Source organism: Pinus tabuliformis, chromosome 1_1 (assembly GCF_031772625.1).
Source record: "Pinus tabuliformis cultivar Carrire ecotype Pingquan chromosome 1_1, CPIR1, whole genome shotgun sequence".
Taxonomy (NCBI): domain Eukaryota; kingdom Viridiplantae; phylum Streptophyta; class Pinopsida; order Pinales; family Pinaceae; genus Pinus; species Pinus tabuliformis.
The window spans coordinates 210,673,839-210,699,063 of NC_142297.1; the positions used below are offsets into that span (position 1 = coordinate 210,673,839).

General features: G+C 39.3%; 2 protein-coding genes across 3 annotated transcripts; both read left to right on the plus strand.

Annotated features, from left to right (window-relative positions):
• Positions 1-1,728: 1,728 nt before the first annotated feature.
• On the plus strand, positions 1,729-6,263 carry LOC149212284 (toll/interleukin-1 receptor-like protein). Of its 2 annotated transcripts, XM_089391811.1 has the most exons (3): positions 1,729-2,527; positions 2,644-3,771; positions 3,883-4,325. In XM_089391811.1, the coding sequence occupies exons 1-2, from the start codon at positions 1,971-1,973 to the stop codon at positions 2,927-2,929; spliced, it is 843 nt and encodes a 280-aa protein (XP_089247937.1). In that variant the 5' UTR covers positions 1,729-1,970; the 3' UTR covers positions 2,930-3,771; positions 3,883-4,325. The 2 variants fall into 2 exon arrangements, with proteins under 2 accessions (XP_089247937.1, XP_089247936.1); XM_089391810.1 differs by lacking the exon at positions 1,729-2,527 and having other exon boundaries at positions 2,928-3,771; positions 3,883-6,263.
• LOC149212285 (disease resistance protein L6-like) lies at positions 3,190-4,274 on the plus strand. Its single transcript, XM_089388615.1, has 3 exons — positions 3,190-3,771; positions 3,883-4,128; positions 4,224-4,274. Exons 1-3 carry the CDS (start codon positions 3,190-3,192, stop codon positions 4,272-4,274), a joined length of 879 nt encoding a protein of 292 aa, XP_089244741.1.
• Positions 6,264-25,225: the final 18,962 nt, after the last annotated feature.

The following is a 25,225-nucleotide window of genomic DNA, read 5'->3' on the forward strand; positions in this document are numbered from 1 at the left end:
ACATATTGATTTTAAGATTTTGGGTATAATGATATCTTGTAAATGCTATAATTTTAAAAATGTTATATTTTTTATATTAAATTAAAAAAAGAAATGTTTATAGTATTGTCACTTGTTGATTTGGTTATGGTTTTTATTATGGATTTTTAAAATCATAGTAGTAAAACATTACAATTTTAACTTACAAAAAAGGGATAGTAAAAATGAGTAAATTTACCTCTGAGAAAAATAACTACTTTGAAGAGATCTGAGGAAGTTGATAATCATGTTTAAACTTGTGATATTTTTTTAATTAAATACATATTATGTTGTATTTTACATTATAACTAACATAATAGTTGATTGTTTGAGATGAGAATTTTTTTGTTGTTCAAATGTCTTGCCCCTAAAAAATCATTCAAAGCATCTTACAATACTTCTTTCACACACCTTAAAAAAAGTCCATTATTAAGTTGGATAGACTTATAATGTATGCCTATCCTAATTGTTTTTAGGATAAAAACAATTTTTTATATAAATAATCAATTTCATATTAATTAAGAAATGTAACCGATAACATATAAAGTCCATGGGAGTAGTTTAAAAAAATGGCACCTCTTATTAACATAATATTTTGATTAGTTGCATTTTAAATATCTTTATTTTTCTTATATTAAAAAAAAGAAATTAATCACAATTATATAATAATTAATTTTAATATAACTTTATCATTTAAATCAAAGTGTGTATATATATAATGGATTTGTTAATGGAGTTGTCTTTAGTGTGATTTTTTGGACTTGTGCTCGAATTCGATGGAAAAATTGAGGTGAAATCTTAATTTGTGTTATTTACACTGGTTTTTTGACTGTATATATGGATTCAATGCCCTAAAAAACTTTTGTGGCACTTCTATTGTGCCCCCTTACTCATCAAACTCGTGATTTCAATAAATTCTTGCCAGATTTTAGAAAAATTAACCCAGAAAAAACTCATCACAAAAATTTCCAAAAAAATCGGCCATACCCACCAAAATTTATCAGACAATTTGCAAAAAAAACCTTTACTTCAAAATAAATTTATCCGAAAAGAACTTTACTTCAAGATATCTATTGTGAATTTCAGTTGATCGTTTTGTTTGAAAGTCATGGCAGGAACAACCTTTAAATGAAAGCTCCTTCCACAACTTCATGTTTTTATATCATTTAAGTGGTTTTGTTGTTTTTTCATATACTATGAAAACTTACATCATAAATTAGTGGTCAATAATAAGACCAAAGTAAACGGAGAAAATTGTTTTTTAAATTACAAAAAAAATAGAAAAAAGAAAGAGTCGTAACAAAGAAGGTCGATTGCATATACTAATCGGCAAGCGGGAAATCAGAAGGGAAAAATCGTGTTCCCTGACTAGGAAGTTAGGTGGCATGTGTGTTGAAGTTTAGGTGGCATATAGTAGTCGGCACGCGGTCCCCATTGAAATCAAATCCAAAGAAAAAGAAAGGAAAGGAAAGGAAGTTTCCTCCAACGAAAATCAAAAGAAAAGAATCATGCGAAAGGGGATCGTCTTTTCGACGAAAGAGATAAAAACGCGTGAAGTGGGGCCGTGTCGGTAGTTAAACCAATCAGGAAATGCAAGGTACCCACGAAGAAACTGCAACACATTTCTGGCTTCCACTTCCTTACCCACTTAAACTCTGCCATGTTTTTATTTCAATTTATCTGACAATTACTTAACATAGAGAAGGGCAGTATAGTTCGGTATTAAAGCAACTGTGAATGAATCTATCTTCACATTGCAGTTTGGTTTTGTTTACTGGTTTGGCAAGCAATGAGAGATTGAGACACACAGCGTGCCAAAGGCCTGGTAATAGCTTGGAAGCAACTGGTACACCCTTTGCATTTGTGAGCAGAACTACACGAAAATATTATATTCAGGTGATTGATTGCGCATTCCCAATCTTTTGTATTACTTCTCTATTATTCTGCATCCCATGGCATCTTCCTCCACATCAAGTGCGTTGGCCTCCGCCTCCACTTCCACAGCGGACGGCAATAACTGCTACCAGTTCGATGTGTTCCTCAATCACAGAGGCCCTGACGTTAAGAACACGTTTGTCAACCATCTTTACAATTGTCTCAGGGGTCATCGATTGCGAGTCTTCCTGGACAGGGAAGAAATCAGGAAGGGAGAAGAGTTAACTAATGAGATAGACGGTGCTATTAGAGCTGCCTCCGTGCATTTAGCTATTTTCTCGCCCAATTATTCCCAATCACCCTGGTGTCTCAACGAGCTGCTGCTCATGCTGGAGATGAAGCAGAAGAAGGGCTCAACCATTCTTCCCATATTCTTCCATGTCAAACCTTCAGCACTTCGGTGGACGGAGGGAGAAAAAGGAGTATATGCCGAAGCCCTGAGCTCGCTCCAAAAGAAGAGAACGTTCGATTCTCTGCAACGATACGATTCCAACACCATTGGAAAATGGAAGAATGCTCTCAAGGAAGTTGCTGGACTCAGCGGCTTCGAGCTGGACGAGGCGCCCTATAATGGGTGAGTACTCAAATCTCCCTGTTCGTTTGTCAGTAAAGGTTATTGTTTCATTTGTCTGATTCATAGTTATATCATAGTTTTCTCTTTCGAGTAAGTTTATTCTCAATATTATACAGTGACGAGGGGATGCTGCTGGCCGCTGTCGTGGAACGATTGTTGAAAATAGTTCCAAAGCCACCCCTGGATGTCTCCAAATATCCGACTGGATTGGATGACAAAATTAAAGTTTTTGAAGAAAGAGTGTTATTGCAGCAGCACCAAAATGGGGAGGTTAGGATTGTAGGAATTGTCGCGTTGGAAAAACGACCCTCGCCAAAGAGTTCTTTAACCGTGAGAGAACAAAGTACCCTCGTTCCAGTTTTATATGTGATGTCAGAGAAAAGGCCTCCAGAGGATCCTTAGAGTCGTTGCAGATACAACTTATAAAGGACTTGAGTCAGGTCGATGTCCGAATAAACAACACCCACGAAGGTATCTCTATCCTTAAACAGCATCTCTCACATTGTCATGCTCTTATCATTGTAGATGATGCTGATCATATCGATCAGCTGGATGCATTGCTTCCAGCGAAGGATGTCCTTAATTGCAGTAGCTTAATTTTAGTAACATCCCGTGATAAGAGCATATTTACAAATTGGGGCGTTGAAGATGGATTTATTTACATGCTCGAAGGCCTCAATCCACAACACTCCACAGAGCTTTTTTGCTGGCATGCATTCCGACAACCTAATGCTGTTCCAGGATTTGAACAGTTAGTTAATGATTTTTTGGATGCCTGCAAGGGGTTACCATTATCTCTCAAAGTCATCGGGTCGCTTCTTTATCGTAAAAATCTTGAGCATTGGAAAGCGCAGTTGCGCAAAATTTCCAAAATACTTCCTGAAGACATACAAAAGACCCTGAAAATTAGCTACGACAGTCTGGATGAAGAGGAGAAGCAAATATTCTTAGATATTGCCTGTCTCTTCATAGGACGAAGAAAGGAAACAGCCATTAGGGTATGGGATGGATCCGGGTGGGAAGGATCGCTCGCTCTTCAGAATTTACAAAACAAGTGCCTCGTGGAGGTCAAGGTGGAGGAGTGTTGGTACAGGGATTATAGATTCCCCCATGAGAAGGTATTCCCCGATGAGAAAGCAGAATGCATAGGAATGCACGACCACCTTAGAGATTTGGGCAGAGATCTGGCTAGCAAAGAACCTTTGCGTCGGATTCGTTTAGTAACCCTTTGGAACCAGTCATCAGTAAGTTTTTGACCGACTTTTAAAATAGTGTAGTGATCTGTCAAATTTTGAATTCTTAAATATTGGAAGGATGTCAATATTGTTTCTAATAGTTTCCACACAACAATTTAGGTGGGACAACTCATAACTTTTCCAGAATGCGATCATCTAGTACCTGAGCTGAGGTTGCAGCTCCCTGACTTTGAGCATTCTCGTGTGGAAGGCATATTCAGCGTTGGGCGGTCACTGCAACTAATATATCTTTACGATGAGTGCTGGCAACACTCCTCGTCAGCTTCAAAGATTTCAACCCGGAATTTATTAGTTTTAGATAGGAGGAGAGACAATTTGGAAAAACTGTGGCGCCGTGAATCTCAGGTAGGTAGTCATGTAACTCATTGACAGGGCTGTTTCTATTTATCTTCATTGTAAAAATCGGTTTACTGTTTTCATATACCATATGGTTGACGTAGTGGGGCATTGCAGGCACCCCTGAACCTGAGGGAGTTGCAAGTCGTGCCTAGTAGGCTGTCCAAGATTCCAAAGTCCATAGGGCAGCTGAAGCACCTAGAGAAGATTGTCCTCGGCGGTGGCACTGTGGATAGTCAAATGCCATTGGAAAGTTTGCCAGAAGAGTTCTGTCAGTTGGCGTCCTTGAAACACTTGGTATTAAGCTACTGTCATTTGAGGTCGCTGCCAGATGCTTTTGGGAACATTACCAGCCTCCAGTATGTTGAGTTGTTCCGGTGCGGCCTACTTGAAATGCTGCCAGATTCTTTTGGGAATTTAATCAACCTGCAATATCTATTGTTGATTGGCTGCGATAAATTGCAGAATCTACCAGATTCCTTTGGGAATTTAACCAAGCTCCAGCATATTGCCTTGTCTGATTGCGGAAAATTGCAGATGCTGCCAAGTTCATTTGGGAATTTAACCAAGCTCCAGCATATTGACTTGTCTGATTGCGGAAAATTGCAGATGCTGCCAAGTTCATTTGGGAATTTAACCAAGCTCCAGCATATTGACTTGTCTGATGGGGGAAAATTGCAGATGCTGCCAAGTTCCTTTGGGAATTTAACCAAGCTCCAGCATATTGCCTTGTCTCGTTGCGGAAAATTGCAGACGCTCCCAAATGTTTTCGGGGAATTAACCAAGCTCCAGCATATTGACTTGTCTGGTTGCGGAAAATTGCAGATGCTGCCAAGTTCCTTTGGCAATTTAATCAACCTCCAGCATATTGACTTGTCTCATTGCCAAAAATTGCAGACGCTCCCAAATTCTTTCAAGGAATTAACCAATCTCCAGCATATTCGCTTGTCTAGGTGCTCAGAATTGCGGATGCCCCCCAATTCTTTCGAAAATTTTATACAACTAAAATATTTGCATTTGACTGGTTGCAAGCAGTTGACCATCTCGGTCGAAACCCTGGAAAAGATCACCACACTTGAAGACTTGTCTCTTTCAGGAGGCTTCTCTCTTTCAGCTCGTGAGAATATTGAAGCAGTGCCTGCCCAGCTTGCATATTTACGGTTTTTGCAAAGATTGCGTTTGGACTTTGAGTTCAAAGAATTGCCAAGTGCTATCGGAAACCTAAGTAATTTGAAAACTCTGAAATTAAAAAGCTCTTGCTTGGAATCGCTGCCACCTTCATTGGGTTATCTAAGGAGCTTGAAGGAATTGACGCTCGCCTACTGCTCCTTGAAATGTCTGCGCGATTCCATCAGAATGTTGAGTCAATTGGAAACGTTGAAGATCGAAGGGATCAAGGATCTTGAAGTGTTAGAGATAAAAGAATGCCCGTCAATAGAGGAAGCGACATTCAAGAAAGTTGGATGGGGGATTGAAACAGCAACCGATTCGAGGAAACTGGAAGCTGTTTTCCCCAATCTTCAACATCTCCGCATAGAGGGTTGTGATCGTCTAGTTAAGGTTGGAGCATTGCCAACCACACTTAAAAAACTAGACATTCTCAGGTGCAGAGAATTAGAGGAGCTACCAAGTAGGGGAACATTGCCGTCTTTGACGTCGCGGGGTGGGGATAATAGGCGGCAGCTTGATATGCTGTCGTGAGGTGGGGACAATAGGCCAAAGCTGAAGGAAGACGGCGGTTGGCGCGTCCGACTAAGGAAGACGGCGTTTGGCGCATCCTACAAAGTTTGAAGAGTCGGGCGTTGGTAAAGGCTTCGACGTAGGAAACAATCGTGTACTGTGCTTTTATCTCCGTCGTCCCCCGCAATATATACTACGGACTCCGGAGTAGTCTATAATGAATGTGACTTTTCTTTTTGGAGATGGAAAGGATGATCATATATAGTAGGGCGATTTTCAGGCAGCTCATTTTTCCCGTGCTGCTCATATATAGTATTGAAAACATCCATAGCGCATTACCAATCTTACTTCTTGATTGCCCAATGCACTCTTAACAGATTGAAATTATCTATTTTATCATGTCCTTTTATTCCTAAGCCTTGTTATTGTATTTTGCACTTTATTTTGCTAAGATTGAAATTCTCTATTTTATCTATGTCCTTTTATTCCTAAGCCTTGCTATTGTATTTTGCACATTATTTTTATTTCTAAAGAGATTTTTGAGTCTAGAAAAGCACATACGATTTGCATTGTTATACTCTGATAAGCTTTGTTATTGCGTTTTGGACTTTATTTTTATTTCTAAAACGGTTTTTGAATAGCTATAAACCGATACGCTGTGCTTGTGGAATGTGGCATGCATTTTTTAAATTTCTTTAAATAATTTGTTTGTTGTGTCTGAAAATAATAGTATTTTTGTTGTGCCGGAAAGTAGATTCACGGCAGGTAGATTTTCCCAACGGATGAAAGTAATTAATCTAAATTAGATATTGTCTTTTACAAAATGGGTTGCAATCATATACCATTATTGCTTCGTTTTGTACAAATTGGATTGGATTGCGATCATACAACATTGTTGCTTCGTTTTCCGAGTTACGGTATTAAGAGTTTTGGCCCAAACCTTTAGTGTGGATTAGACTGTCTTGTCTTTAGTGTGGATTAGACAGTCTTGTCTTTTTTTTTTCATACAGCAGTCTGCTAGATTTAAATGCATAGTTGTAATTGTTTTGTTTTGTCATTTTCATTTTTTCAATTTTTTTTCCCAAAATCTTGTTTCTCGTCATATAAATTTTTGCAATTCTAATGCAAAAAAGATTTCTCAGAAATAATTTCTTAAAAAACAGTAACAATTAAATTAAATTACATTCCACTTTATAAATTTACAATTTAAATAATAAAATACAATTTAATTTTATGAGCTGAAATGATAGATATTTGAACCAATAACTTTTTTTTGGAAAATGTAATTTGACAATATATTCATTTACTATCAATTCAAAGCTTATATAATCCATAAACTTAAATTACTTTCAAATATTAATAATAAATTATAAACTTAAATTACTTTAAAATATTAATAATATTTAACTAATCAAATAAAACAAAAATTAATAAAAAACAAAACTATTTTTATAACTTGAAAACAAACCCAAAAACAAAAATAATAAAATAAAAAACAAACTATTTTTATAACTCTAAAACAAACTCAACAAAAAACAAAAATAATAAAATAAGAACAACTTGAGGAAAAGAAGCTGGCACGGCCCAAGCAAGTGTTCGATGTGTGAATCAGATGAGGAGTCAAATCTCCATATGTTCTTCCAATGCAAATCCTCACAGGAAATCTGGTATGATCTGGCCATCCTTTTTGGTTTTCCTCATATGGTTTTTGTTTCTGTTCATGCAACCTTCCAATGGTGGTGCAGTCAAAGGGAGCCAAGGCGTAATCTCATCATTATTATCATTTGGTGTGCATGGAACTGGAGGAATTACAAAATTTTTAGAGATTCAAAAGCCCCCTATAATTCCATTTTGCAGCGCATCATTTCAATTTTTGATTCAGTGCCAAAAAAGCAGCCCAACAGTTCGGGTCCCTAACTTGACTATGGCCTCTTGTCTATGGTTTTTTTGATGGATATGATGTTCAGCATGTGTTTTTTTCAGTGCTTTTTTGCCACGATCTAGAACCTGTTCTAGATGTTTTGGTTTATTGGTAGATCCTGTTATCCACAGTGTTTTTTTATTGTGCTGAGCTATTTGTCTTACTGTTCTAGACGCTATCGTGGATATCTGTTTCTCTGTATCTTTAAAAGATGTCTTGGGACATGGCTGCTCAAGCTATCTTTTTTGTATCCTATCTCGGTTTTTATATTGACTCAATATAATCTATGAAAGCTTTTTCTTCTAAAAAAACTCTACAATTTTTGTTACATTCCTCAAAAACTTGACTCAATAAATAAATTAGGTAACGACAACCTGAAATGAAGGAATTTTCAAGTTTGTATTACGTGATATTCCCGTTTATATTATCTAAATTATGTGATTCGGTTAAAAATTTCGGACTATTATGAATCTCATTAAATTGATTTTAATATATTTGTCTGTAAATAAGTGGATTATTCTCCAAATTGATTTTAATATATTTGTTTGTCAATAAGTGGATTATTTTCCAAATTGATTTTAATATGTTCGTCTGAGGATTATTCTCTATTAGGGATATAATAAGTTTTATTGGAATATCATAATTGCGGATCTCAAATGAGGAAATTTGATTGAAGATTTGAAAAAATTAAAACTATTATAAATCTCATTAAATTGATTTTAATATATTTGTCGGTCAATAAGTAGATTATTCTCCATTAAATAGTTAGTTTGAATTTATATTTTTTTGAGTGGATATAAATTTTATTGGGATGTCATAATCACTAACAGGAAATCTCATTGAAGATTTGAAAAATGAAAAAATCATCTTTCATATGTGGAAAACCTTCAACATTAATAAAAGCGAAAAAATGTTGACCCGTAAATAAAAGCCATTCATTTTATATAACCATTCCGGTGGATATTATATGATAACCATTCCGGTGGATATTATATGATTCGGAAGTTCATAACTGACTGAGCATTTTTAATAAAAAGGTTATGGGTATATATTATTATGTATTTTTAGTGTAATAGGAAAGTGGATAAATCTATTTATTTTAATTTTTATTTATAATTAAATTTAGGTGGTGATAATAACAATTTTTTTTAAAGTAATTTAAATGAAAATTATATATATATATGGGAGGTTTTTCTCCAAGTTTTTTTAGTATAGGAATAAAATCTTGAATCAAACTAAATAATTTGTTTTTTAGGTCTGATAGACCAAAATTTGATCTTAGTGGACTTTAACCATCATCATCATCATCATAGTTTATTTTTACATGTTTTAAAAATAAATTATTAGTTTTATTTAAGTTTATATTATGTATAATGTATGGTGGAATTAAAGAGTCACTTTAATTGGTGATCGTTTGTATGTAAACCATGAGATAATAAATATTTTTTTTTCTTAATTGGTCTACTCCTATTATTAATACAAAAAGATATTACAGCGAGGCAGATACTTCGAGAGTTCTAGCCATGGAGTTGGCATTCTTGCAAAAAAACTCTTGACGTACTAACTAGAGAACCTGTGTGATGACTTACATCTGAGTTTTTAAGATCTGAAAACATTAGATTCCATGTATGGACCTTGACCATAGCAAAAACTAACCCAAACAGTGACTGAAAACTGACCCATACAGTGATACATGACTGACTTGTGCACAACTATCTCTTGGATAGATTCCAACATAAACATAAACATGAATAGACACTGACAGCTTCCAACATAAACACAAACATGAACAGACACTAACATATAGGAGAAGGCCGTCCTCATAGTGGAGACCGACACATAGAATTGACAGAGACCTGAGTCGGCGAGCTTACAAGCATGAAAACTGTGTATCCAGAGGGAGTTGAACTTCTTCTTCGGTAGCTGACCACAAAAACCAGAGGCGTAGACTAGTTCAATCTTCATCCGAGGTTGATGGCTGTTCTTCTACGATTCGGCACCCAAATTGGTCTGTGTCCTTGGAGTCAGAAGGATGGACCGCTGAGCTTGAAGGGTCACCTCCTGCTGGCACGCTTGGGCCAGCATTGGCATCTGTGTTCATAATTGGCAAGCCTCTTATATCTTGGCGCTAGGAGATGTTTTGGTCTGCCATCCTATGTTCCAGAGGAGCCCCATAATTAACCTCCCCCGAACCCACAGCGTTCTCACACATTTCAACTGTCACAGAAACGATGAAGGACGAGTTTCCCAGAGAACAGGGAATGCGGAAACGGGCAGTATGCGAATGAGAATGATGCGAACAAACTTCAGCTCTAACTTGCCCCCTTCCCTTGCCCCTGCCACTTCTTGTAGCAGGATAACTGTAGCAGCAAAACTCCGAAGCGTCCGACGAGGGGTCTGAAGTGGTTGAGGAAGGCTGGCGTGAGGCTCGACCACGAGAACCGCCTCGTCCGCTCCCCATTCTGGGCCGTTCTCTTGGCATATTGTGAAGAGCAGGGCTGAAGAACAGAGAGGGAATGGTTGGGAGGCGACTGAGGAGTAAATAAACTGAGTGAAATGAAGACTGAGCATGCTTATAACTGTAAGCACCAGGAACCAGAGCCGTAGGGAAGCAGGGGATGGTGTTGGCGCTTGAGGAACAACAAGGACTGACAAATGGAGAGGGAATGGCTGGGAAGCGACTAAGGAGAGAACACACTGAATATAATGAAGACTGAACATGCTTATAGCTATAGGCACCATGAACCAGAGCCGAAGGGAAGCAGGGGATGGAGTTGGCTCTTGAGGAGCAGCATGGAGCTGCCGCCTTGCTAGACCTGGAAGCGCGCGGAGGAGTAGCAGGAATGAGGACCAAACCGGGAGCCATCGCGCATAAAACGAATTTCAGGGAAGGCAGCGTTAATGCTTCCATTAATATGTTTGTGCGAAACCAATTCTCCGACCTACTGTATTTACATCTGGCACTTGTGGGCTGCCACTTGCCCACCTTCCGCGCCTCCTTCATACCCATGAACCGATTATTCACCTGCATCTGGGAATGAGATAATAAATATTATGTAAGTCATGAAATTTAATATATATATATATATATATATATATATATAATTTTAAATTATATAATTTTAATTTTTTAAAAAATTTGCATTGTTATTAAAGAAAATGATAATATTTATTGTTTTTAATGTTTTTGCTTAATTTTGCTTAAAATATCATTAAAATTTATTAAAATAGCAAATTAGAACAATCCACTTATTGACGGACAAATAGTTTTTGGAAAATCTAAATTTATTTATGCATTCAAAATATCCAAAAATAATAATTACACTAGAAATTGTATCTCTAAATGTGAAGGGAAAAAACAAGAACAATTAAAATTTCCAAAAAAATAATTTATTTAATTATTGAATTTATATATAATTTAATATATCTTCAATTTAATAATCTATTTTTCAATAAGAGTTTGAATGATGTTGGAGAGGGTAGTAAAAGGAGGCTGTGTTTCTTGTGAAGCCTGATTATCTTCTTTATTTAGAGGTATCTTCGCGTTGGACCCTAGTTCGTAATGGGCTGGCAACATCGCCCGTCGTTTAATCGTTGTCAAGGGGGTCTAAGGGGCGACGATGATTTTTATGAGCCCCCCTTAGCAAGGGTTCGGGGGTAGCACCCCCGAAGCTAAAAATAGATGTAAAATTGCCTTGTAAAATATTGTAATTTCATAGTCAATCTGAGTCGTTCATTAGGTGGATGATCTGACAATAGAAGTTATCTTTAATTTAGGGTTTTTTTTCTCTAGAAGGAAACCCCTCGCTATATATGAGGGAATTGTATTGTGGTTGGATATGGGTGTATTCTGAGCAAGAAAGAGAGAAGAGATTGTGTGAGATCAAAGAGGGAATTACAATTGATATGTTGTAGGTTGTATCTCTTTATTTTGCTGGATAATATAAATGAAGGATTGGTTGTTTCTCTGTGGACATAGCCCAAATTGGTTGAACCACTTATATTTATGTCTCTCTTGTTTTATGCGTTTTCTATGTTTATATTTCTGCAATATTTTATGTGTTCCATTGCTGTGTAGTATATAATTTTCTAACAGGTTGAGGAGGATCTCAATACCTTCAGCCAAGAGGAACAATTACTAGTTGACATGCTATGAGAGTGGGAAAGTAAAGACCCTCCTACTATCCTAGAATAATAGGTGATCAATTTTTAGATTACCTATCTCCATCCTAGGAATCAGAAAAAAGTAAATGATAGTGAATCCAAAACTTCAACTAGGGGGTTTCGAGGTGCAAACACACATCCAGAAAGGTAAAGGCCATATTCACAAGGAGTTTAAGAAGAGGGAAAAATGCTCAGCCCAAGTATCAATTCAAATGGTGGGGGAACATCTAGTTGATTCAGGTAAGATCACAACATTGTCGGAATTGTTTTCTTCCATGAAGCACATTTTACCATGTGTTGTCACTCACTACATTTTGGGTTTCAAGTGGTCGAGGTTGCCCAAGACTAGTGAAATTTTGGAGCCACTTTCCAAGGCCATGGAAGATCCAAGAGTTGCATCAACCCCACTTCAATGCCTAGTGCTCGAAAATATATTTCCAATGGTATATAGAAGTCTAAAAATGGACTCCTGAAGCAAAAGTTATAACATGTTGAAGATTGCCTTGGAAAGCTCAATAAAACCAAAAAATGGCTAAGTCTGAGGAGAAAATCACAATCGGGCCTGGGAGGTCCATCAGCGGATGGGTGGGCTCCATAATTAACACACCTCACAGGGGTCCAACCCTGCGATATAGTGTTGAACAGCCGGGAGGGGATGATTCTGAAATACAAAGGAAAAGGTTTGCAAAAGAGGGCACGTGGACCCCCTTTCTCTCTCCTCCGTGGGAGCCACGTGTCACACAACCGACAATATCGCATCAGGCATATCAGTGAGGTCCTGGGCTTACACTTAAGGATTATCGGCGGTTCTCGACGTAGAAGGCCGATATCAGAGTCCAACATCTCGGCGACCCCACATCCCGCATATCGGTAGATCGACGGGGTTCTAAAACTTCAAAGACATTACGGGGGCCGATTTGCGATATAGTGTTGTATCGTTGGGTGGGGGTCGAGAAAATTATTTACAAAGGAAAGGGCTGACAAAACAACGTCGGGCATGCCTTTTCTCTCTCCTCCTGGAGGCCACATGTCGACCTCTGATTGGTCCACCGAGCTAACATGGCAGCTGACATCAATGATGATGTGGCAAGTATGGAAGATGACGTGGAAGGTGGAAACGTGTCACTCGTTTTTTGCATTTTCACGGGTCCTATGGGGTTGTTTCTAGGTGCCACGTGGTACCACCCACAGGGTGACACATGACAGTGTTGACGTGAATAGGTTATCGACGATTAGTCATCACAAGTGGCTAAAGGGAAAAGCTTAAGACAACAGTGCAGGATTGATTGCAATGTGCGGAACTTTCCCCCGGACACGATAAATTATTACAGCTTGGTCTATAAGGATTTCGCATTCAGACTATCGACCTGCACTATGGAAAATGGAAAAGCATGGTAAAGCACCGATATGCAGGATTTTGTGATAAAAAGGAAAAGGCTCCTAGACACAGGTCTGAAGGCCTTAGCGCATGAGGGCTAAGCCCCTTGTTCCAGCCCCTAGTCATATGAGAAAAGCCACACGAGGGGCTATAATAAAGGGGGCTAAGGGGAAAATAAAAAATGCTTGTTTCACCTGTTTTAGAGGAAAAAATCATGTGCTAGTGAGACTGTGTTGTTACAGATGGAATGCAACTCAACCACCGTGTCAGGGCATTGGAAGTGTAGTACAGAGGTTTAAAGGGCATGATGGGCTGACAATTATTGTTTTAAGAGGAGTAGGTGGTGCATTCAAGGCACATGATGGGTCGATTCGAAGGAAGATCACTAAAACACGAGTCCAAGAGTCAACGTTGAATGGAGTAAAGGCAGAAAAGGTAGTGGTCTATGAAATAGTGCAAGAGGCCATATCTTAGCTAGAACAACTCCTGCAAATCGAGATGATCACAGGATGGGTGAGGAGATCTTCGTGTATTTTTTCCTTGTGGTTATTTACTATGTTGTACTGTAACGTGTCTCCAATCCGGAGGCATTCAACTCTGTAATATTTTTGGGGCCATAGAGCCATTTAGGATTGATACAGCTAGTCGACCAGACAACTGAGTAGGGACCTTAGATATTTTGTGTAATGAATGTTCTTGCTCCTCTCTCCAGATAAATAGAGGAATGCAAGACTTAGAAAAGGTTCAGAAATTCTAGAGAAACACTGCATGTTATATTTTTAGACTGTATTTCCTTTGTAATATAGATGTTTTCAAAATACTAAGGAAATAATGGTGATTCCCTCTTCAAAGTGTGTTCCCCTTTGTCTAACTCATTTTTTATGTTCATGATTCTTCCCTAGATTCATGTAATTATTGTTGCTAGATGTTTTTCAAGCTTCCTCACAGATTCATTAGTATCCATATGTTAATGCAAATGCATGTAGTAGTTTCACAGATTCATTTTCCTAAAACATTGTTTATGTATATGCCTGTGATGATTATTGAGATTAGATCCTTAAACTTGCATCACATGAATCATAGCTTTCAGTTCTCCCTTCATTCATTATTTCTTCTTATAATCCAAATAAGCATAGAAATCCTTACTGCCCCAAGCTTTGTGTGTTGAATATAGAAGTCTTGAAGCATTATGCTCTATGTGATGGATTACTCTTTTCTCTTATCCTCTCTCACCTACTCTACAAAATATTATTAAGCTATAAGACCTTGAAGCTCTTGGCTTCCACTATTTTTATGCTTATTTATGAGATCTGAACGTGTGAAGAAGCATTAGAAATACCCGTTTCATTTCTTTGGATTAATGAACCAACCTATTTTCTATGTACATATGTATCTATAGATCATAAGTGTTGTCTCCAGTTTTCTATAAATCATTCGAGACACACCAAATTTAGATTTTCCCAGGCACTGGTCTTGAAGCAATCTAAGGCTATCTTTGGGAGCCACAACATATTTTGGTGCCATTGTCGGGGACTTATTGAAGGATTCTTTCCCCTGGGATACGACAAGCTGAAACACTCTTTGAATAGGTGATCAAAGCCTATTTTGATTGCATTCATATCACCTTGGTGACTCCACACCCTTCCTCATTATCATTCATAGCTTTGGCTTTAAAAAGGCCACATACTCGCTCAGATACATCCCAACAGAAAGCCCCATTTGTATCTAACCCTGAAAAATTAATATCCATGAAATTCTGGAAAGAAAAAAACTCCCCCAGACTATGCTACCATCTCACCAGCCTTTGTAGTTCCCTCATCCAGTTCTTGGTCTACTGCTGCTCAGTATTGAGGAATCACTCCTAAGGCCCTGACATACCCTTCTACGCCTACGACCCCTGTGGTCTTGACCCTACTCCCTCAAGAAAATTTGAATCCTCCTCCACTAACCCAGTTGGCTCTTCTATGTTTCTTGCTAAATAAATATGCACCTATTGATCTACCCCAGGATCTGAGTGCAATGCCCCAAGGCTACCTAAAGCATCTGCCTAGGTTCAATGGGGAAGATGATAACACGACACAAAGTCACATCGAAACCTTCAGTGCTTTTGCCAAGAAAATAAATGTGGAACACATGGATGTGGTTATGAGACTGTTTTCACAATCTCTCAATGGAGAGGCTAGAAAATGGTTCAAATCCATGCCTAATGCCTCCATCACTACATGGGAGTAGCTTGAAAACTCTTTCACCTAGAAATGGGGAGAAAAGAGGAACCATGAGTACCTCCTTAATGATTTCAATGCAATAAGGAAAAAGTCGAAGGAGGATACTACAAAATTTATCAAAAGATTCAATAAGCAGTTCAATAACCTACCAGGTGACATAAAGCCTCCCCCAGTTGCAGCTTGAGTGGTTTTCTTGGGAGATTTTGACTCTAATGTTGGTTTTACCCTGAGAGAAAGGAAATCTACCACACTGGACCAACTTCAGATCAATGCTCTCGAAGTGGAAGCCAATCTGGCCTTGGCAGGAAAGTCGAGGGTGAAGCAAGAGCCCACGGAACCCAAGAGAGGGAAAGAGTAGGCATTCTCCTCTGGTCTAGTTGGGGAAACATCAGAACCAAAGTGGGATGATCTAGATAAACTCATCAAAATTTTATCACAAAAGGTTGGGAAGTTTGAAATCGAGAACAAGAACCTCTCCATGCAGAATGATCAAATCAACAACCGGGGCTATAACCAATAACACAAAAGGCCTCCACTACAACTACTTCCAAGAGAAAGAGAGGAACAACTTGATCAAATTCCCCATCCCTTATACTTGGAAGATAGTCCCGACGAACAATCATTGCATATTTAGGAGATCCAAGGCAATATATATGCTGGTTTTGCTGAAGAGGAACATGAGAGTATGGCTCACCAGGAGGCCACTCACCACAAAGAAGAAATAGCAGAGGATGAAGATATAGATTATTATTGCAAGCAGTTTGCAGAGTTCATGCAAACACAGCCACAACGCAAGTATAATCTTAGATCTTCGAAGAAGAGGACGAGAGAACTAGATCAGCAAGGGGAAGTTGCTCCCCAAGTGGTTCCTCCAGCCCCAGACAAAGGGAAGGGTAAGCTACATCCTGACCCACCCAAGACAGGAGTCTCTACAAATAAAGAGAGAAATGGTCCTAAGGGACACACATAAAAAGAGGCACATGCTCCGCTAACAACTGCCAGTGAGAAGGGAGAAGGAATAGAGCATGGAGATGCAGAAAAGGCCCAACATACGTTCAATCTCCAAAAGGAGCTGGAAAAGGTAAAAATTCTTGTTCCTCTAACTGAGCTTTTAAAGTAGCCTCATTACAAATCTCAAGTCTCCAAATCCATGCACCCAACTGGCTCAACACCATCCTATGATAGTTTGAACCTCCAGGGGGAGAGGCCAATGGTTTTTTTTGGGCCACATGTGGAAGAGTTGGATCCCTCTACTGCATTGTTTTATGTGACTCTGGTGATCCATGACCTTTTGTTGCATAACTGCATGCTGGATTCAGGAGCTTCACACAACCTCATGCCATTATCAGTAATGGAACAACTGGGTTTGGAGATCACCATAACATACAAAGACTTGTACTCCTCTGACTCCAAGAGAGTCAAGTGCTTAGGCATGATAAAGGATCTAGTGGTAAACTTGGCTCAGATCCTAGTCAAAAGTGTGGTAATGGATATAGTGGTGGTTGACATACCTCCTCATTTTGGAATTCTCTTATCCAAATCTTGGGGTACAAAGGTGGGTGGTTCTATCAAGATGGATTTGACTTATATCACCATCCCCACTTTTGGAGGTGAGCAAAGGAGGCTATACAGAGAATCTTTGTTTGTGAAACCGTGACCCCGGCTAAAGGCTCAAAAAAATCCTTGGTGCATGGGAAAGACAGTGACATCTACTGCCTATTCTTGGAAGAAGATGAGAACCTCTTAGAAGAAGCATCAATGCACTTGATAAGATAGTTGAAATACTAGCATTTAAATGAAAATGAAGTATGGAAATTGTACTTTGATGGGGTAAACTCAAAATAGGGAAATGGAGCTGGAACATTGTTGGTATCTCCAGAAGGAAACATGATACCTCTATTATTCAAGATTGAATTTGAGGTGACCAACAATGTAGCGGAGTACAAGGCATTACTCCTGGGGTTACAAACAAACAAAAAAGATGAGCATCGAATGCCTAGCAGTCTATGAAGATTCTAAACTGGTCGTAAGGCAGATCAGGAATCAATGCAAGGCCAAACACCCCAGGTTGAGGACATACTGAAATGAAGTGTGGGACTCAATAAAAAATTTCTTCTTGGCCTTTAACGTTCAATTTCTTCCCAGGGAAGAAAACAGGATGGTTGACTCTCTTGCGGTAGTTGCAAGCGATTTCAGGTCCCCACAGAATCCACTCCTTAGGTATGAGATAGAATTCAGACGTAAGCCTTCAATACCTGATAATGTCAAACAATGGCAGGTATTCAAAGATGATGAGCAAGCAAGAAGATTCATATAAGTTGTTGGGGAGTTTTCCCACTCCACCATCGATCAAGAAGAAGAAGAAGCAGAACAAGAAGCCACTTTGTGGAAAGACACAGTGGTTAGGAAAAAAAATTTGCAACTAAAAGGGAACACCATCCCTCGTGGACTTGTTCCGCTAGAAAGAATTTTCAATAAAGATGGCATAGCGTCCATGCCAATAGCCCTAGAGAAGGATGAGAAAGTCCAAGACTGCAACATCGGATCAGAGGAGGAACCCCAGAAGATCAGGTTGTTTAAAGGAGTCCCCCCGCAATACGTAAAAAGGTATTTAGATTTGTTCAAAACTTACAAATATGTATTTTCTTGGTCCTATGATGATTTGAAATCGTTTGACACAAATATTATTCAACATAAGATTCCTTTGAAGAGTGGGATAAAGCCATGCAAATAGAAACTCATACAAATAAACCCACTCTTACTCCCCTCCATTGAAAAGGAGGTAAGGAAGTTGTTGCAAGCCAAGATCATAGTCCCTTTAAGGTACTCTGAGTGGGTGGCTAATTTGGTCCCTGTCCGGAAGAAGAACGGAGAGATAAGGTTGTGCGTGGACTTCCGAAATTTAAACAGGGTGTCCCTAAAGGAAAACTACCCTCTGCCCAAGATGGATAATATATTGTAGAAGGTAGTGGGTGTGGCCAGAATGTCCATGATGGACGGATTCTCAAGATATAACCAAGTGGCGGTTCACCCAGAGGACCAGAAAAATACTGCTTTCACCACCCCGTGGGGGAATTTCATGTACACCTACATGCCATTTGAGTTAATAAATGTAGGAGCCACTTTCTAGAGAGCTATGGACACAACTTTCATGGGTGAGAAAGATAAATTCATGGTAGTTTACTTAGATGCCATCACAGTCTTTTCTAAGACTGATGAAGAGCATATCCTCCATTTAAAGCTCGTTTTTGAGAAGTGCAAAAGGTATGGTCTCTCTTTAAATATGAAGAAGTCTCAGTTCACCCTGAGTGAGGGGAAGTTGCTTGGGAACATAGTAGCATAGGTAGGAGTAAATATTTATCATGAACAAGTCAAAGCCATCAACCTCATTCCCTTGCCCCGAAACAAGAAAGAAGTCCAAGCCTTTTTGGGGAGGATAAATTTCTTAAGGTGATTCGTGCCCAACTATGTTGAGATAGTTAAAGGTATCATAGATATCCTCAAGAAGGAGAATGAAGTTAAGTGGAGCTCTGCCCCTCGTGATTCTTTCACTAGGATCAAGAAATATTTGGCTGAGGCCCTAGTGCTGGCCAGCCTCGATTATTCAGTTCCCTTTTACATATTTTTTGTTACCTCTCCACATATCATTGTTGTTGTGCTGTTACAAAAAAATAAAGATGGTTACGAGCATCCTATTGCCTTTTCTAGCCAAGTTCTGAGGGACGCTGAGCTGAAGTATGATATATTGGAGAAACGGGCTTATGCATTGGTCGAAGCGCTGAATTTGTTTCGTATGTATGTGCTAGAATCCAAAATCATGACGTTTGTCCCAACGACATTAGTCAAATACATTCTAGTACAGGGAGACAGCGAAGGGAAGAGAGGTAGATGGATAGCTAAAATACAAGAATATTGTAGGTTTTAACCCTGTACAAAAATGACCTGCATACGAATTCTAAAACACAAAAAATAAATAATGCGAGAGCATAACACATAAAACACATATACACAAAGATTTTCCCCTGGATCCCAAAACCAAGACTACCAGCTTGATCTTTCATTATGTTCCTTTCAATGTTACAATACATATTTATACATGGCGAAGCATCCAATACCATAGGCCGAAAACCATCGCGTCGAAAACCATGGACCGAAAACCATCTCATCCAAAACCATGTGCGAAAATCATGCACAAAACCATAGGTAGGTCCACCCAACCTAACATAGGGTCCAAAACCAAAATTTTTTGGGGCGATGCCCAGACCCCATAGAGTGGGGTTATCTGCACCCCTCAAACCCCCTGTGACTCCCCCCATTACGCAATCGGCACAACTAAGGGGGGGCTCTGCCCCCCTTCTAACCCCCCAATTAACTACATGGCCTAGTCGTGCAAAGAATATAACACAACCCAACATTCTCCCGCTTGTTGTTTTCTTTCCACAGGGGGCCACAAGAGAGCTTAGTCATTTATCCAGCCCTGCAACACCCATTGTCTCTCTACACCAAGAGAACTTCTCAGAGCTCATAGATTTTGTCAATGCATTTGCAGTATTCTTCAAAGTGTCCACCTTTACCAGCAACATCTTTTTGTCTTTTATCATATCCCTCACAAAGTGATACCGAACATCAATGTGCTTCATCTTTGAATGGTAAGTAGGGTTCTTTGCCAAGAAAATTGCACTTTGGTTGTCACAGTCTATCCTTATAGCTCCCTGTACTAACCCCATACTTGAACACAATCTCTGCAACCAAACTGCTTCTTTGCTTGCATGAGTGGTTGCCATGTATTCTGCCTCTGTAGTTGATATTGCCACTACAGATTGTTTCTTACTCATCCAACTGATTGCGCCTCCAAATAGGTTAAACACATACCCACTTGTAGATCTTCTTTGATCTAGATCTCCAGCCCAGTCTGCATCAACAAAGCCACGAATATCCAACAATCTGTCCAATCCTGGTCTTCCTTGATAGCACAAACCATAATCAATAGTTCCACACAAATACCTGAAAACCCGCTTCACTATTGTCCAGTGCTCCTTCCCTGGTTTTGACATAAACTTGCTCAATACTCCCACTGCATGTGCAATATTTGGTCTAGTACAGACCATCGCATACATTAGGCTCCTGATTGCACTTGCATATGGAACACGGGACATGTCCTCTTCCTCTTCTTGTGTCTTTGGACACTGCTCAGTAGATAACTTTACACCTACAAGTATAGGAACCTTCACCGGTTTATTATCCTGCATATGAAACCTCTACAACATTGTCTCGAAATACTTCCTCTGGTTTAACCAGAGCTTCCTCTTTGTCCGATCTCTTTTAATTTCCATACTCAAAATATAGTTTGCTGCACCAAGATCTTTCATGTCAAATTTGGAGGACAAATGGGTCTTCAAATCCTGGATAATTTCTTTGTCATTTTCAACCAGCAACATATCATCCGCATACAAGACCAGATAAATAACATTATCACCAATTAATTTAAAATACACACAGTGATCTTCTTTGCTTCTGATGAAGCCAAGTCCCCATATAAATGTATCAAATTTCTAATACCACATCCTTGGTGACTGTTTTAACCCATACAGAGACTTCTTTAACTTTCATACCAGTTCTTTCTTACCCTTCACCACAAAGCCTTCAGGTTGCTTCATGTAGATCTGCTCTTCCAGATCCCCGTGAAGAAATGTTGTCTTCACATCCATCTATTCTACCTCAAAATCAAAAGAAATAGAAACAGATAAAAGTAATCTAATAGAAGTTACCTTGGCAACAGGAGAAAAAATATCACCAAAATCAATCCCCGGCACCTGGAAATAACCTTTTGATACCAACCGAGCTTTGTATTTCTCCACCTTTCCTTCTGCATTTGTCCTCTTCTTGAACACCCATTTTCTGCCAATGGGTTTCCTTCCAACCGGCAACTCCAGCAGATCCCAAGCCTCATTTTTGTGCAAAGATGCCATTTCATCAACCATGGCCTCTTTCCAGAGTTTTCCATCCTTTGAATATACTGCTTCCTTCACAGTTCTGGGATCATCATCAATAATAGATAAAGCAAAATTTGAATAGAAAGCAGATGGACTATACCTTTCTAGCTACCTTCTTTCTCGAACTGATCTTCTCACACCCGAATTTTGTGGCTCTTCATCTTCTGATTCCTCCTCTGTTGTAGATTCTAATTCTTCCTCCTTTAGATAAAACTCTATCTTCTCAGGTTCCTTTGGTTGGACTTCATGTTTAATAACATCTTTCACCTCTCTGAACACCACATCTCAGCTGTACACAACCTTCCTTGTTACTGGGTTCCAAAGCTTATAACCCTTTAGACCATCCTTATACCCAATAAAGATGCACTTTTCAGATTTACTATCCAACTTGGTTTGTTTCTCCTTTGGAACATGTACATATGCATCACATCCAAATACCCTCAGATGTGAAAGAGAGGGTTTCTTACCAGTCCATACCTCTTATGGAGTCTGATTCTCCAACACTGATGAAGGTGATCTATTGACCAAGTAACATGTTGTTTCCACTGCCTCTGCCCAGAATTCTTGTCCTAACCTGGCACCACTGAGCATACTTCTTGCCCTTTCCATCAACATCTTGTTCATTATTTCTGCAACTCCATTTTGCTAAGGTGTATATGGAGTATTCTTCTGCCGTGCTATACCATACTTCTTACAAAATTCTTCAAATTCCTTACTGCAAAACTCTCCACCGTTATCTGTCCTCAACACCTTTATCTTCTTCTCTGCTTGGTTTTCCACCAAAGCCTTAAATTCTTTAAACCTATCAAAGACTTCAGATTTATTCTTAAGGAAATATATCGATATATTCCTTGAGAATTCATCTATAAATGATACATAGTACACAGACTTACCCAGTGATGGAACCTTCACAGGTCCAAACACATCACTGTGCACAAGCTCTAATATCTATTTCGCCCTCTTACCTCCAGAGGGGAAACTCACCTGATTCTACTTCCCATATACACAATTTTCACATAAATCAAAATCCAAAGGGCTATTACTCATACTTCTACCATACCTTTACCATGAAGTATTCGAAGGCCCTTCTCTCCAATATGTCCAAGCCTTTGATGCCACATCATGGTCTTCTCTCCAGAGACCACTAGATTTTCTGCTCCAATTTCAGGAACCACAGAACTGCTGCACCCATCAACAACAATGCTACCTTGCAGCTTGTACAGAGTTCCAACCTGAACTCCCTGCATCAATACCAATGCTCCCCGAACTATCTTGTTGCTATCCTTGTCGAACACTGTTTTTACACCTGCATCATCCAGTTTGCTACAAAAATCCGATTTCTGGCCAATGCAGGAATATGTAGAACACCCGGAAGTGTTCTAACCCTTCCACCTTGCAACTTCAACGTTACTTTTCCGTGACCAACGATTCTAGCCTTCCTATCATCCCCTAAGAAGACATCACCACCATTGTATTTCTCATACTCGCAGAATCACTCTCTATGGGGAGTGAAGTGAAAGGATGCACCCAAGTCAATCAACCATGCCTTGTGATCTACATGTGTACTTGAAGAAGCCAAGTACACATCCCCACGTTCATCTGAGGTGGTTTTCGCCTCTGCAGAAGGAGCATCATTAGATCCCTTTCCTTTATCAGGATCTTTAGATTTATAGTCCCTTTTGTAGTGCCCTTCCTTTCCGCATTTCTAGTACACCACCTTTACAGGTTTTCCTGGAGATTTAGATCTCCCTATAGACTTAGATCTCCCACTCGATGACTTATTTTTGTTTTTGTTCTGGGACCGTCCTTGTACAGACAAGGCATCACCATTGTACCTCTCCATATTTTTCCGTCTCATCTCCTCTGTCAGCAAGGATGAGACTATTTCATCAAACTGCAAGGCAGTTGTATTGCAACCTATTGCAATAACCAGACTATCCCACGAATTTGGGAGAGAACACAAAAAAATGATGCACTTATCTTCATATGAAATTTTAATATCGATAGATAATAATTGACTTACCAAATTATTAAATGCGTTTAGATGCTCTGTCACCGAGTCTCCATCTTTCATCCTCAGGTTATAAAGCTTTTTCTGCAAGAACAATTTATTCACCAGAGACTTAGATTGGTACAAAGTCCCTAACTTGTTCCACAAAGCCTTAGCTGTAGCTTCCCCTGATAGATTCAACAATACTGAATTTGAGACACACAATCGTATTGTGCTCTTTGTCTTCCAATATAACTTCTTCCATTCTTCATCGGACACTCCCGTTGGTTTAGTACCCAGATCTACCGCAATCCACAAATCTTTATCCACCAACAGATCCTCCATCTTGATTTTCCACAACTCAAAACTTTGACCATTAAATTTCTCGATCTCTATCTTTCCACTACTCACCATCTTCTTTCATCACCAGAATCGATCTCATAGATCTCCCACTGAACAAGGTCTACCACAGGCTTGAGCAAAACCCCTCAACAACAAAGGCGTCCCCTTGAAGCCAAAACAGCTATGATACCAAATGTAGATTTAAACCTTATACAGAAATTACCTGCATACAAATTCTAAAACACAGAAAATAAACAATGCAAGAGCATAACACGTAAAACACATATACATAGAGATTTTCCCCTAGATCCCAAAACCAGGAATACCAGCTTAATTTTTCATTATGTTCCTTTCAATGTTACAATACATATTTATACATGCCGAAGCATCCAATACCATGGACCGAAAACCGTCGTTCCCAAAACCATGGACCGAAAACCATCTCATCCAAAACCATGTGTGAAAATCATGCACAAAACCATAGGTAGGTCTACCCAACCTAACACAGGGTCCAAAACCAAAATTTTCCAGGGCGCTGCCCCGGACCCCATAGAGTGGGGTTACTTGCACCCCTCAAACCCCCTGTGACTCCCCCCACCACGCAATCAGTGCAACGAAGGGGGGGCTACGCCCCCCTTCTAACCCCCAGTTAACTACATGGGCTAGTCATGGAAAGAATATAACACAACCCAACAAATATGAGTTGGAAATCAAGCCTACCAAGCTCATCAAAGGCCAGGGGTTGGCCAAGATTTTGTCTAAATTCAAATGCCAAGCTTTAGGAATAAGCCTGATCACAAAGGAGAGCATCCCAGAGGATGAATAAAGAAGAATAAAAATGGCTAAGTAGAAGATCTATTCCAAATATGATGGATCGCCCAGGTATAAGAACATTTTTCACTACCTGTTATTCCTAAGATTCCCATTGGGACTAGATAGATCTAAATATTGGAGTCTGAGATTGCAGGTACAAAAATACATTATCTCTAATGGATTGCTCTATTGGAAGGACCTGGTGGGGGTATTGTTGCTATGTATCGTTGAAGGAGAAACCGGTGAAGTGATTGAGGTTTTCCATGGGGGATTATGTGGAGGACACTGCAGTTGGAAGGAAACAACACACAAAATCCTCAAGGCAATATTTTACCGTCCCACACTGTTTGGAGATGTTTATTCTTAGGTTAGGTCATGCCAAAAGTGCCAGTTGTTTGTTGAAAGACAAAAGTTTGCTCCTCTCCCCCTGATTCTTGTGCACGTAGAGGAGCCCTTTAGACAGTGGGGATTGGACTTCATTAGAGAAATCAACCCACCTTCTAGCGGCCAACACAAATGGATTTTAATAGCCACTGACTATTTCACCAAGTGGGTAGAGGCTATCCCAGCTAGGAATGTTATTGATTCAGTGGTGATAAA